This window comes from Aptenodytes patagonicus, chromosome 3 (assembly GCF_965638725.1).
Source record: "Aptenodytes patagonicus chromosome 3, bAptPat1.pri.cur, whole genome shotgun sequence".
NCBI lineage: Eukaryota > Metazoa > Chordata > Aves > Sphenisciformes > Spheniscidae > Aptenodytes > Aptenodytes patagonicus.
Window position 1 is genome coordinate 52808597 of NC_134951.1, and position 15584 is coordinate 52824180.

The following is a 15584-nucleotide window of genomic DNA, read 5'->3' on the forward strand; positions in this document are numbered from 1 at the left end:
AATATATCCTTTTACACTTCTTAATAATTTATTCACATATTTATTTAAAACTGTATATGGTCACATACCCCACAAGATAGTTGGAAGGTACCTTATTTTGTTAGGCAAACATCATTTACTTTTCCATCTCTCCCACATCTACATGTTTATGATGACTTTTACAAATATCTTATCACAATCCTAGTATCAAAACATTGCAACCTCAAAATGAGAAAACCTATCAAAATAACCCCATCAGCCCATATAAACATACCCCAATCCAATAAATCAGCACGTTACCAGGCATTACTGTGTTGTTATTTAAGTAGCAAAAACCAACCATGCCCTTTGTTGTCAAAGGTTCACCATTCCTATACCCACTGCTGATATACCAGCTACTAAAAGATCCCAACCCAATTCCTCTTGGGGCTCAATTCTGTTCTAAAATCCATGGATTAGCAATGTCCAATCTACTACAGGATGCAGTTCTGAAGTAAGGTTGTATCCATATTATCTTCAGTCAACAACATAATCAGCAGGCCAAGAAAAGCCACCATCCAAAATACAAAGTAGACAAAAAAAAAAGGATAGTTTATATAGGGTGATCAAAAAGTTAACATGAACATACAAAAGAATTGTAAATACACGTGATCTGATCAATCTAATTCTTTGTAGCTGTAAAAGTTTTTTGAAGAAAAAATTAATTTCACAAAGTAGAAAATGTGAATGCTTTCTTCCGAATTATTATGTGTGTTCAAACCCCAAAATTTTAGATGACTTCATAATAGCACAACAGCAGAATTTATCTTACAGGAGACTTCCTAACTGACATTTCAAGAAATCTTGAGTCCTTGTACCTTTTTATTAAAAAAAACCAAAACACCCCCCAAACCCTTCTTTAGCATAACTTTAGCAAACATACGAGAAGTATCAGCACTTGTTTAAAAGAAACCCCCAAAAACACAAACCCTGAGCCTTGAATCTTGTTAACGTCATTACAGTTATATTCCACAACTGTAGCAAGAAGAGGAAAATTACTATGAATTAACAACAACAATTCCTATATTTAATGTTATTTAAAAATCAAAGTGTTACCTAAGGCAATTACCTTGCAGCCTTTTAATATCTACAGGGAAAAGCCTAAGGGAAAATAATTGACTTTGCTAATTTTACCCTTGGCAATTATAAAATAGCTCTGCATTTCATTACGACTACAGAATTTCACATCTAATTGTCAGCCCCGAGAGAAGCACAGAGATAAATGCATCATACACAAGCTTAGACAAGAGTTTAACAGCACAATAAAATTATCTTGGTAGCAGTGGTTTCAGTTAATGTTAAAAACCCCTTTAGTTTAAATTCCGGTCTATACAACAGCTATGCACGTCTATAGAGGTTATAGCCTAGCATGGTCAGTACCATGTACAATACAACGCTGCTCATTTCATTAGCCAATTTGCTGAGCTACCAAATAAATGCCAGCAAAAGCGCGGTACTGTGATTTTTACTTTGTACATCAAAGAAAACAAAACATTATGAAGGAAAAAAGTCACAGTTATTTCACACTGCTGAAAAACAGATGCCAGATTTGAAAATTCATCATTTACAAAAGAATAAATACAGTATGTTTAAATCATTGCACCTGTCAAGAGATTTCTATAGCTTGTACTTCAATTTTTCTAACTTCGCTAGTAGGGTTAGACGTATGAAAAAGAATAATTTACTAAGTCAATCAGTTTCCATAATGGCATCCCACTTATCGTATGTAGAAGCTATGAAAGTATTTAGATGTCAGAAAAATGAAAAAAAGTGCTAAAATGTTTTGGCAGAATTTTCCGACATGCAGTATAATGATTGCTTTAAAAAAAAAAAAAAAAAGTATTTCTTTGCACTTGTGCTTCATTTTACTGTAGACTTGTTTCCTGGGAAGCCTTCAGGGATTATACATTGCTGCTGCAATACTTAATGATGTACTAAATGCAAAGTAATAGGTGCTACATTTTATAAAAGTTTCCTCTTATGCTGAAACAAAAAATTGATGTAGGGTTAAATCCTTTGGTCTGTCTTGAGAATCTTACTAAGTACTAAAAAAAAATGAACGGATACAAATCAACAATAATTAGTAAAATCAATTGCACCCCATTTTGGTTATGGTATGACTAAAATTTTGCACCATTTAAAACTTTTTTAATGCTTGCTACCAGTTATCACCATAATGGCTTAACCCACTATTCCAGCAGATTGACATCTAATTTTCTGTCTCTTCTCCTGAATCTCAGCTCTATGTTACAAAATGACACCACTTTTGAGAGAAACTGTCACACTTATGATCAAAGCAGTACAGAAATACTCAACTACCATCATGAGGAGCTTTAGCATGAGAATCTAAAAACAATAAACTCCTTAAGCTCGGGATTAAAACTATGTTGATTATTGACAATTGCACGCATGACAAACATTTATTTTACATTATGATATGGCAGCAATCTTCAGACATATAAAAAGTACCCCTGCAAAGAAGAATCCTCCTCTGTTTCCACTGGAATGGCACACTAAGCTCTTCAGCCACACACGTAGTTAGGTGTTACACTAGACTGGCACAAGGATGCCCAGGAATCTCTTTCCACCACGAGAGGTTTTAAGAACAAGCTAGACAACACGTGTAAAGAATGATTTGGTGTAGCTGATCCTGTCTGGGGAAAAGAAGAACCGACTACAGAGATGATCTCTTAAGGTCTCCATCAGTCTCATTGTCTAAGATCATACATACATACAATTCATTTGTCATGAAAAACATTTCCCTGTAAAGTTTCAAACAGTTTGGCTGAGCAGCTGGATCACAGCTGCCCTTTAGAAGCCAGTACATCCACGTTAATAGGGCAATCCAATACTCAGGGGAGACCACATGCCTAACAAAACAATTTCATTACGAGTAAAAAGTCACCTGAGCGCTGTGTAGACAAAGAAATAAAGCCTTTTCCCCCAAGAATTCCGTAAGACAGACAAACCTTTCACAAAGCACAAGGTAAAACAAAATAACAAACCAAACATGTCTTCAGCTGGCAGTCTGCCAGAGGTGTTGTACTCTGACATGTCACGAGGATGCCACTGCATATATGTTAAAGTCACCAAATTAACCACTCATCCATTACTACCTATGGCTACACTGCTTCAGAATGTATACTAAAGGCCTCACCACAGTAATTCTATAGGACAGCGGTAAACATGTTCACAACAGCAGCAGCCTGTCAATCCATCTACAGCTAGAACGTAAGGATGCTTATTTTTAAAGCGTGCTCCATACATACATACATATCATAACTGCTGATTTTTTAAAGGACCTCTCTTTCGGAAGACTCACTTACAGTTACTTGCTCTGGCAGTAGAAGAATTTTTTTCTTTTTACCTTGGTATTCTGCAACTGCGCAAGGCTTGTGCAAGCATTTGCTAGAAGAAAATCTCCACTCAAAATAGCCATTTTATTTCCAAACTGCATATCCTTCAGCGGGCCATTGCATGACTTGAGCTCACCAATATTTACTATGCCACGATGCACCAGAAAGGCAGTGTGGATCAGTTCCGTAATCTCGGCCAGACTTCGTTGACTGAAAGCAAAGAAAAAGTACAATTACTTTTGACGCCATGAATAAAGATATAGATTCTTAGGGGAAAAAAACACACAGGTCATGCTGTGTAGTAAACAGATATTTTATTATTTGTCATGTAGCTCTTCTATTTACTTCTAGAAGCCACAACCAGGAAGTGTTAAGCAGAGAGAAGTATCTCATCAGGCTCTTAAGTATTTCCAGGTAAGCTGCGGGTACCACAGGTTCCATTTGGAGGAACACTGTCCTTTGTTTGAATTCTTTCGGGGGGGGGGGGGGGGGGGGGGGGGGGAATCTAAGTAATCAATATAGTCCTCATGGTGCTTTCTTTTCTTGTTTTGTCTTCTAGAAGCTTGAGGGACACTGACATGAAGAAAATGCCAAGCAGAAAGTACTGATGGGAAGGAACAAAGGACGTATCAGCAGGGGAGTTGCGAGCAAGCCGATCTGAACACCGTAAGAATGCTGCAGTCAATGACTGCTCAAATTAGAGTTAAATTAATAACAGGATACCTTGCAGTTCAATAATACCAAGGGGGAAGGGCGTAGGGGGGAGAGGAGAAACAGCTGAACATTTTAAAACTCTGTACTAACGATATGTCACTGGTTGTTTTAGTCAGAAGAAGCAAAGGTGATTGTCCAGCAAAGAGGCAGACCCAATTTTATTTGGATAGGTTTACAAATCACTTCTTATTCCAACACACAGTGTGCTACATTCTGAATTTAGGGGTTTCAAATCCCTGTGAGAGGCTTGCCACAGAGGTTATCCCATAGAGGCTTGCCCTCCATTTATTTTCATTTTTTGGAAAAGGCATGAAAAAAAGTCATTAGCACAGCCTGCTCCTCCCCTCCTCCCGCAATTCAACCCTGTAGCCCCCGATAGTTAGTGACTGTCACTCCAAGGAGCCCAGAGATGTCACCTTAGCTCAGAACTACAACAGGGCGATGAACAGACATAATAACTGAGCAGGGACAAGGGGGGGGGGGGAACGGAGCAACGCACTGGAGCATTCTCTTAACGCTGCAAGCCTAGATACACACAGGCTCCCCTCTTATGAAATCTTCAGCACATTCACATCTTTTCTGACTCAAGCAATTCCCTTTATGTCATGGAGACTTCCTTCACATATGAGCAAAAACGTGATGCATGCCCTCAGCTAGACAGATGAGTAAAAGGCCTTAAAGTTCAAATTAAATTGCAACCTAGTACAAAGGCACGTTATGGTCCCTGTGCTTATTCAAAAGTGGCCAAGCACTGATTCATTGAGTAACCAACTGCTCCATGCCTTCACATATGCATATACCGGCTGATACATGCTCAGGTTAGATTATGCCTCAGTACCGGCACAGTACCAAGTACATTAATACTGTTTCCTCTGGACAGTGCAGATGTGTTGCAACCGTCCCAAACGATATTAATCTAAAGTAACCTTCTGCCCCAAATATATCTGACCTGCGAAGAGCCCCAGCAGCAACTGTTTCAGGCCAGTGATCCGTGCCAATTAGCAAGAGAGAAGAGCTAGTAGAGCCACACAGCCCAGGCAGGCATGCAAAAGAGAGACGAGCTGAGGGGAGAGGATAAACAGAGGTTCCCAACGTATTTTGTCACACACAAAAAAATTAAGCTGTTTTAAAAGCTGCCTTTATAATTCAGTTTTTGCTCCATGCAGAGAAAAACAACATGAAAACAAAACAGCTAGCCATTCTCCATGTAGACAACGAAATTGAAGGTTGATGCTGTTTTTCAAAGAGGCGAGGGAGAAACTCGCACAACCTACAGCCGCAGTATTGTAATCACGCTTGGCTCGGCTCTAACAAAGGGTTAATAAAATTTCAAGCTCGGAGAAAAAGACTAACAAGACATCCCGATGCTCCTGCTGTCATTGTCAGGGCAGCCCTTGGAGGAAATGTCCATATCAATTCGGTTTATCAGATGGACAGCTGATCAACATTAAACAGACTTGCTCTGGGCAGATTGAGCCAAGCTACCTGTTATGAATAGCAATGAGAGCCCTCTGCTCCCTGCTGCCGAGCTCTGCCATTTCCGACTGCCGCAGATCCCAGGACATATGGGGATCCCTCGTGACGAGCACATAAAGCTGCAGCTAACTCAAGCGACGGCTCATTTCCCCCAGCTGAAAGCAGGCATTAATATCCTGAGGAGATCAGGCCCGCCTCTGTGACCCCCAACCATTGAAGCAAAACAACGACTGTCCTATTTCTTCATTTAATAAGCTTTTAATGAAGGAAATCAAAATCCCCTCTTTGACTTCAGCATCACTCTTCATGAAAAGGTTACACAAATACATCAGTGTCATGCTTTCCAAATGCTGGGGATCTGGATGTTTTCATTTCTTTTTCTGTAATCCGTTTGTTCTCCAAACGGTATTCATATTATTTGTGCTAACGAGAACCATATTAGGCAGATAATCTGCATCCAATTCTGATCTTATATACCGCTCTTCCACCCTCTCTCTCTAGCAAACTAAAAATATAAGAACCAAAGCTATTGCAGAAATCCCAGGCAACAGATTTCTTAAATTTTTTTGTGATAACCCCCATAATAACCAGGCACAACTAAGAAGTCCACAGTGCTGGTACGGATACAGGAGGGTTCTTGACACGACTCTAAAACATCCAACAAAAAATTCCCCACTGTTATTAAGTTGCTATTGAATGGCTAAAGCAATACTATATACAGCTTTCTCAATCTGAAGCACAATTCAGTGATTAAATAATTTTGTATTTGAAAGCAGCTAATCCCAAAATACAAAAAATTAATGTTTATATAATGGTGGACTTACAACAACATACAACAGAGTACAAGAGCAGAAACAACAGGGCAACAGGATTACGAACTCCTACTGCTTCCATCCTGTTCCCGCTCCAGAGCCCATGTTCACACAACAAAGAAGTGGTTGCCACAAGAATTACTCACATAGCAAGGTAGTACTGAGAAAATAGTCAATGTTTTTAAAATACACGAAGTCTCTAAATAGAAGCAGGCTAAGAATAAGGAATGCTTTTTCACAAAATGCTAAAATACTTCCATCTGTCCTTCATGGCCTTCGCCACTGAAGGAAGAACTCCCTGCAAACCACCACCAACTGCCCCATAGACTCCACTTACAGACATCATGTTTCAAGAGACGATACTGTTCTGAGCTCCACACGTCCCTTAATCTCCTTTTCCTTCTCCCCTTCCATAAATCAACCCCCATGCATTAATGTTGTTCCAAAGAGGGTGGTACAGAGGCTTGGACAGTACCTGGGGGATCTGACTAAGAAGTTTTTATGGGTCACAGTCAAACAGGCACAAGTTCTGCTGTTAGGTGCATTATTTAAGCAGGGTTAATTGTGAAACACAGCCCCCCCTCAACTAAGAGAATACCAGAATGGTTGAGGTTGGAAGGGACCTCTGGAGATCATCTGGTCCAACCCTGCTGCTCAAGCAGGGCCACCTAGAGACAGTTACCCAGGACCACATCCAGGCAGCTTTTTAATATCTCCAAGGATGGAGACTCCACAACCTCTGTTTCTGTAAACAGGACAACAGGACATACTGGCTCATTACCCTTTCAAGTCAATTACCATCTACCACTTCAGCGAATACTTTTCCCCCCGCCTCTTCCAGTCTTTGTTAAGATCCTCAGACTTGTTCTCGGCTCTCTTCTTTTTTCGCCCTAGTCTTTACTTCATGAAAATCTTAATTCACAGACTTTTCTTGCCTGTGGTGTAAAAGGGAGCAGCATGTAAGCTGCCTCTTGTTTTTCTGCTCTTGACTGTTTGTTCCTGCACTTTTAGTACTAGTGTAACTAACCTAAATCTCTGTAAAATGCTTGCTATAAAGTATCCCTTAGGTTATGAGCTCCTCAAGCTGCACATGTCATCCTGGAAGGTACAAAGGAAACACTAACTTCACATGTAATTAAAAAACTCTCCAGCAAGGTCAATTGGAGCTATATTGACTCTAGGACTGTGAAACACCAGCTTGCAGGGAAATACTAAAAAAATGCGAAATTAAGTTATATAGATAATTAGATCCTGCAACAAGAAAAACAAGTGCATTTTCTATCCTTCCTCTTTGCTCCCCTCCCCCAGTGAAGTCACACAGATCATTGACATTCACGTATGTTTTGGTGAACTTTGATAAACTGCTGAGCAGACTTCAAGAAATCTTTTATATCTGCCCTTATAAACTAATGCAGTAGCTGCAACATCCTACTGCTGCGATGCTAAAGTAAGGAATACAGGTTTTGTGGAAACCCCACACTCATACAGGCACCGCATCTACAGAGAAAAATGAAGAACTAATGGAGAAACTTTGTAAATATGCTTCTATCTCAAAAAACACATTTCACAATTTTGTTTTGGATTAAAATTTCCTATTTGTATGCCTGGGAGTCTGCCTCATCACAGTATCACCATTACTAATGGTCTTATTACAGAGATTAACATCTCACGCAGATTTCAACACAAATTTTAAAGCCTACACAAAACTAAATGAAATGGCAAGGGGGATTGGCAAAATATTGAAACAAAATTCTGTGGAAATAAAATAGGTTTTGATAGCAAATTTCCTGTGCAACCTTTTAAAATTAATTCCTTCCTGTCATCCTGAATACCCTCTTTGTTGTTTGTGTTATCTTTAAAGGCTTGCAGCTATGAAACATTAGCCAGTACAATGTCTTGAGGAGTTCTTATACGTGACTTCAGTCCCTAATTTCAAGTCCTACTCTAAAAAGAAATAATAGCATTTTGCAAAACATATGATAAAATAGAAAGATTAAATAGCTCAATTGTATTGCTGTGAACAAAAGAGTACTTCAGCTTAAACACTCCTCTGCAATATTTGCAATGGAAACTCAAGCTCTCAGTAACAGCAAGAAAACTTGAGTCAGTTTACCTTTCATTATCAGCTGTCAGAAATACACTGGCCCTCTCAAAGGATGATAGGTTATGCAAAGAACCATTTAATAATTTAAAATGTTAACGGTAGGCACAGTATTTCACAGAAACGGACCAAAGACTTACATTAGACACTAAAATCCATGTTCTAAAATTTTCAGCATTGAAAGCAACTGCAATGAACAAAGACAATGAAATTAATAAATCAAAAATTCTTTAAGCACTCTTATCATTGAACCTTTGAATTAAAGTGACCAACAGTATACACCCAAGGTTTGAACATTTTCTCTGTGATTGTCAACCCAATAGCTTCCCTTCAAAACACAAAGGATTAATTTGGATGAATAGCCTTACATTCAAGATTTTTTTTTAAGAATAAATACATTAAAAAATACCAGCACCTATTCCAGTTTAGTGACAACTATAATAATCTATGTATACCTATGATTTGAAAAATGAAATAGTTCTTTAGTAGAAAATTACATATGAAAAAGGATTAACTAAAGAATTAAAGTAACAAACTTAAGCACGGACAATGTATCTGGGCAGACCTTGGTATTTGATTTTACTTTTTTTTTGTGACCAATAAACCGAAAGAAAAACTTTTGTAAAGACAAGAAGGTGCATACACTAAATTCAAATTCAACCTGTATGCTCTGGTCATTGCGCTGCACCAAGATAACCCGCTTAGTTACACAGCAAGAAAGGGCAGCGATTTTTACAGTTCTTTTTTTCATTCACTTGTCAAAGTCAATGCCATGGTTAATAAAACCATGATTAAAGGAACAATGTATAGTGAGTAACAAATAGCATCATGGTGATGGAAAGTCTCATTCTCATCTTCTGTGTATAGTCTCTTTTACAAGAAATTAAAGGCGGGGGGAGTGTTTCAACCAGTCAACATGTATGGCAGGTGTGGTGGTTTCACTAACAGGAAAAATGTTCAGGATAAAGCAGCAGACATAAGCACAGCACCAAATATTCATTGCATGACCGTGACTCATGTATCTGTTATCCAGCAGAAAATATCTACCCACTGCTATCCTTTAACAAGGTCTGAGACTAAGACTTCTGTGGTTCCTCCTATCTTGGTCACTAAGCTACTGTAGGGGCATCTTCCACCTGACAGATAAATGAAGTTGAAAGACATCAATTCTATGAAGTTTATTGAGTATGCAGTTTAATTGCATTCCTGTCAATGAATTTATTTTTAAACTGGCTACGTATCTTACCTCTTTCATCTCCTTCCCTTCCTAGCATCACAAAGTTTTTGAAGTAAAACTTCTACCTATACTCCTTCATGTATTTTTCCTTCTTTATTCTTGAAAAGATCTTACATTTTTGTTCTGTATCTCCCCCACCACTGAATACTGCCTAATTTCTTTTCCTCCTAATTTGTCTTAGTAAGCTCTTCTCTCAGCCCATTACAGGATTTGAAAATGTTTTGTGATTTTTAGTTGGCAGATGTTCACTTGAATTCAGCAAGCCAGTTTTCCCTAAGCATTGTGGGTGGTCGGCAGGGGGGCAGAGGGGCACTCGAAGTCAGGCTCCTGTTCCTTTTCTTAATGCAGGAATTATGAAGAAGGGTTTTGGCAGTCTTGACTTCACTGATAATTAATTTAGGCCTACCACAGAACAGCCAATTCCCCCTTTGTACTCCAGACAGCAACATGAAACTTAACCAATTTGTATCAGTTTCCAAACTAGTGCCACTGATGTGCAAAGATGGCCACCACCGTGTCATTAGAGTGTAGCTAGGAGCCCTCAAGCCTTGGAGCCAGCTGCCTGCACTGGACCGCGAGCAATCCACATTTGCATCATCATCTCCCAGCAAAATGAAGCCCTAACGGGTGAACTTCAGAGTCTGGAGGCTCTGTCTGGCTTACTCCTATATTTGGCATCAGTGGCCAGCAAAGTAACGGTGATCACAACCTACAGCACAGTACATTTTTCTTGTCCTGGATGGCACCGTCACAGCAATTCCCCTTTCAATTCACAAGGATATGAGAAACTTAAATAGCTTCACATCCTATTTCCATTATTACAGATTTCACATGCACTAGAAAGTGTTAAAAAGGGGAGACATCAATTACTTTTCTTTTTCTTAGAGACCCTTTCTACACTGCTAGGTGTCCTGGTTTTGGCAGGGATAGAGTTAATTTCCTTCCACAGCATCACTTGCTTTGTGTATTATTATTATTATTATTATCATATTATTATTATTATAATTTTATTTCAATTATTAAACTGTTCTTATCTCAACCCACGAGTTTTCTCACTTGTGCTCTTCCAATTCTCTCCCCCATCCCACCGGGTGGGGGGAGTGAGCGAACGGCTGCGTGGTGCTCAGTTGCCGACTGAGGTTAAACCACGACACTAGGGAAGAAAAAGTAGACTCTAGACATGAGCCAGTATTTACATAAATATTGCTAAAACACGTGGCTTTACAGTTAAGGTTTTATGGCTTTTTTTGCTTTTTTTTCTTTTTTTCAAAGGAGGGCTGGCTAGCTTAACTTAACAAATCAAACCAAAGAAAAAACAAGAGTATTCACCTGAAGATGTAAAGAAAAAACAAAAGTAATAAGATCTCTGGAAAAAGAGATTTCTTGGATTACTTGAACACTGATGTAAAGAAATCAGTAATAAAAATTAGAGCTACTAATTTATAAGCATATTGTCAAATTTATTAAAATCACATACCATAATTCCCATTTTAAAATCACTGGTTATTCCAATGCGAAGATTCACATTTTCAAAATGAAGTAAAGCTGTCAAATGCAGTATCGTCTTTTTCTAAGGCAATTATCAAGATTTAAACTTCTAATATATAAAAGACAAGTTGAAATTCTAGCTGGTGTCCACTACAGGTTATATTAACAGCTAGGTAGACCATATCAAGTACTATATTAAGTCACATCAAAAGCTAAAATGTTTACTTCTTTAAAGAGCTACTTCTGTCATTATGTAAATAAAGATGCAGATACTACATGAGAATTTACTTTGAATAATGTATATCGGCAATATAATGTATTGTCACTATCTTGAATTTCTAAAAGGAAATTTCCTAGCTCAAGAAATGTTGCATTCAACTTGAATTTTCTATTAAAAGTTTAATTTGCTACAAAGAGTTCATATCAGAACTAAAAATTCAGGTACAAGTGAACATGATCTCAATGCATTTGTTATATGAAAACAATATAATCAAAACCATAGCAATATATAAACATTCTTTATAAAAATGACATATAACATTCAGAAGTATATAATATTATACATAAGTGATATTTTCAATGATAAAACAAGCTGAATCAGTTAAATAAATTAAACAGAAAAACGTGAATAGCTTTTGGAAACTATTCAAGAATATTGACCAAAAAGCCACAATTCCCCAGTTAAAAAGACTAAGCTGATTAAAAACAAAACAAAAAGCCAAAAAATCATGGCTTAGACAAAGCCAAACCAGCTATAATTCCCTCCCTCTCTAGCTCAAACAAACTGGAAAACTGATAGCAACAAATGCAAATCAGAGAAACTAGGCAAGGAAGAAAATTGATAAAGGAACGAACGAGAAAATGCAGAGATGGACAGGAAGTTGAGCAAAGGCAATTTAAAAAGGATATACTAAAAAACCCTCAAAGCCACGAAGAATTTTAAGAACTGCATTGGTCCATTAGGTAAGGGTGGGCAGAAACATAACACCACAAAAGCAAGGGATTTTAGAAAGCCTGTTATATTTTTACGCAATGTATTTACACGACAAGATATAAATATCTTCTAGTCCAGCAGTGAATAATAATGCTCATGAACAGCAGCGGTGGTTAAGATTTTTACAGTCAGTAGGTCCAGAGAACTGGCACTCAGGAGGGAAGGCAACAGAAAAGGAATGACATAGCTGATAAACAGCAAAGAGAATGCATCATCCTCAATACAGAGTCAACTGAGCTGGTTCAATATGCTTTACCCAAGTGAAAATATGCATTGCAAAAAAAGATCAATCAAAAGATCGGAGCTAGAATTACAGAAAGCAGACCACATACATACAGGACAAGGGACTCTTTCGGGAAGAAAACACTCAAGATTTGGAAATGGGTGGAAGGAGGGTGAAGGAACAGATCATCCCAGATAATCGGCTAAGATACAGCTGTGGTCAAAAAGGCTAATAGGATCCATTGTTGATTTAAGGGAAGAATAATAGCAAAAGTAGTGTTTCTGTCAACCCTGGGTTTCCAATGCCAGTAAAAAACATTACTGGGAAACTTCATTCAGGAAGAATTTGGGAAAGCAGGAAAAAGTTTAGAGAAGAGTTACACTAACAATCAGAGTAACAGAAAACATACAAAGCAAGAAACTAAATCTATTTAGTGTAAGGAGAAGGCTGATACTGAATCTGTAGATTGACTTGGTCACAGCTATTTCAAGAAGGTTTAAGTATCTACACCACAGAAGACAAATTCAAGAGAAGAAAATACTCGAGATTATTAAGCAAAGATAAAATAAGATCCAGGTGAAGGCACTTTCCAAAATCTATTACAAAGAGTAATGCTGGACTCTCCAACACTGGCAAAGTTGAAGACAACACCTGATGAAATCCCACTTAAGCACAAGTATTAAAGTTTAAAGAGCTGATTAAAGTTGGGGAAATCCTATGGCCTGTTTTATATTGCAAGCCAATCTGACTAGCAAAATGATGTCTCTTAGTTATTAATGTATTCATGAACCGTAAAGCCAAGGGAAGGAAACTTTTCAGAAAATAAACAAAGGACAACTTAGATTTGGCAGCAGTTAATGTTGTCCCTGTATCGGAAAACTTACTATTGGCCAGCATCCCATTTTCTTTTAAGGAGGTATAGATGCTTTCAGCATTGGGATTTCTGAATGCATTTATTTCGGCAACCTTATTCAGGAGACACATCAAAACCAGAGCCACTTTGCCCATTACAGTTACCTCCCATTCCCAGCACAGAAGCATCCAAAGCCACCAGCAGGCTGGGAACCACAGGTATATTGAGTTTAATTCTATCTTACTGCACATAGAGAATAAACATTTCAAAATTCATTTTAAGCAAGTTCTGCAAGAGGAAACAACCTACATTCAGGAACCATGCCTGTCTTCACACATTTAGGTATCCACGTTGGCAATGCGATGTATTTGGCGCTGTACTAACCCAGGAATACATGCAAGTATTCCCACAAAGAACAGGAGATAAAGAAAACCAGAGGCCATCTACAAAATTATTTTATGTATATAAGGGTGTGTATTTTACCTAAGTATACATATTTTCTTTAATTACAGTTTTCCATATAACCATTAGGGGGTTCTAGCCATGCAAGTCACATTTATTAAAGGCAGCATGTCAAATAAGAGTTGACAATTACAGGCTATATCAATACACATTATGCCAGATGGTAATGAGCCATACACAAAGGGCCAGCCATCCAAAATAATCACACCATTTTCCACAGAAATGTTGAAGAGGTTATGGTTTATTACACAGTGCTCATTAGATATACAGTGGCAGCATTAGTAATTTTTCCTTCATTTGTGTCTCATTTAAGACTCTGCCCCCACAAGCCCATTCAAATTAGTACACAAGGTTAAAATCATTACGGTCAGAGGGAAAAAAAATTAAGTTGCATTTTTATTTTACAGTAATGGTGGATCAAAGGTCCCTGGAATCTATTATTCTCTCAACTACTATCTAACACAGGATACTAAAAAGAATGAAATTCACTGTCATTTGCCATGAAGAAAGATAGCCTATTTTAAATGAGAAAACTCTATATTACTTAATTAATAACACTAAGTGAAAACAACAGTTAGGTTGTGACACAAAGTGACAAAAGTCATAAAATTAAAAGTTGAAACTGAACTTCCAGCCTTGGCTTTGAACTTTCTCATCTGCACTTCAATTTGGTGCTTTAACAGCATGGAAATATTTAAGTGTCCAAAAGGCAACTCATATTTCACAGCGGGTTGGAAAAACAGTTGTCTCAAATAACTAGAGTGCCATCTCTGAGAAAACACCTAGAAGATATGATTTAAAGTACCTTTCTACCCAGCTGCATATGTTGATTTCCAGCTAGAAAATGACTGCTGGAAACATTTATTTTCCTGCCTTTCTGTGTTGATGGAAGGTATGTGGGTGAAAAGATGTAACGGGGCAAATGTGAGTATTTGTCAGCACAAGCAAGGATATGTTTATCGCTTAAAAACATGCAGATGTCTCCCAAACTCCAAGTGACAGCCAGCATTCGGAAGTCAAAAAACTGCGAGAGAGAGGGAGGACTTGAGCACTGGACGTGCCACCTGACAACACGACTGCAGAGAACTGGCTTTTCAGTCCAAGCTCCTCTTTTGAAGCATGCAGAGCATCACCCGAAAATCTGGGTCTCGCATCAGGCAGCCACCCGGCTCACAAGGCCAGGGTATCCTTACACCTCCTTCCTCGGCCACTCCTGCTGAGCTATTCTGCTGTTACACAAAATGCTGAATTATTCATTCAGGCAGATGGCAAAAGAGTGAAAAAAGTCAGCCAGTCTCCAGGAGATTACGGGAGAGAAAGGTGGGACATCTGGACTCCAGTTCCTGCTCCACAAAGTTACTGGGAGGGAAACGACATTACATACTCGGGCATTCCTGACCTAGGTGTCCTATATCCCTGTGTGAAGAGGATTTTTCCGAAATTCAGACAGAGTAGTACTGAGGATTTGCATCCTTTCAAATACTTGAGGGAGCCAAGCCTGAACTTCCTGCACCCTCAGTGAACGCTTAGTCAGTGGCTAAAGGACGCGGAGCAGTGTTAACAGCACATCTCCAGTTTGGGAATCCCACCTAGATAATTTCCTAGTTAAACTAGCCAATAAATCTTATCCGTGTTTTGCAATTGTTTGAAACATAAAAAGCATGTTTTATTTAATAGGCTTTTAAAAAAAAAAAGCTTAAAAAATTAAAAAGAATTCCATTAATTCCAGGCAATGCAGTCTATGATATCTGAACAGATACTCTGATAACTAAATACAGTAAACAGTTTTCTATCAACAATATTTTGCATCAAGTTCGTTCTACTACCTGACATTTGTACAGTTCATTTTA

At 38.2% G+C, this 15584-nt stretch overlaps 1 protein-coding gene across 4 annotated transcripts in view; it reads right to left on the minus strand.

Annotated features, from left to right (window-relative positions):
• Window positions 1-15584, minus strand: part of PDSS2 (decaprenyl diphosphate synthase subunit 2) — a 133468-nt gene that overhangs the window by 50764 nt on the left and 67120 nt on the right. For all 4 annotated transcript variants that reach the window (XM_076333344.1, XM_076333345.1, XM_076333346.1 and 1 more), the window contains one exon: window positions 3386-3584. In XM_076333344.1, the coding sequence (XP_076189459.1) occupies window positions 3386-3584 (199 nt within the window). The remainder of the gene's footprint in view (window positions 1-3385; window positions 3585-15584) is intronic.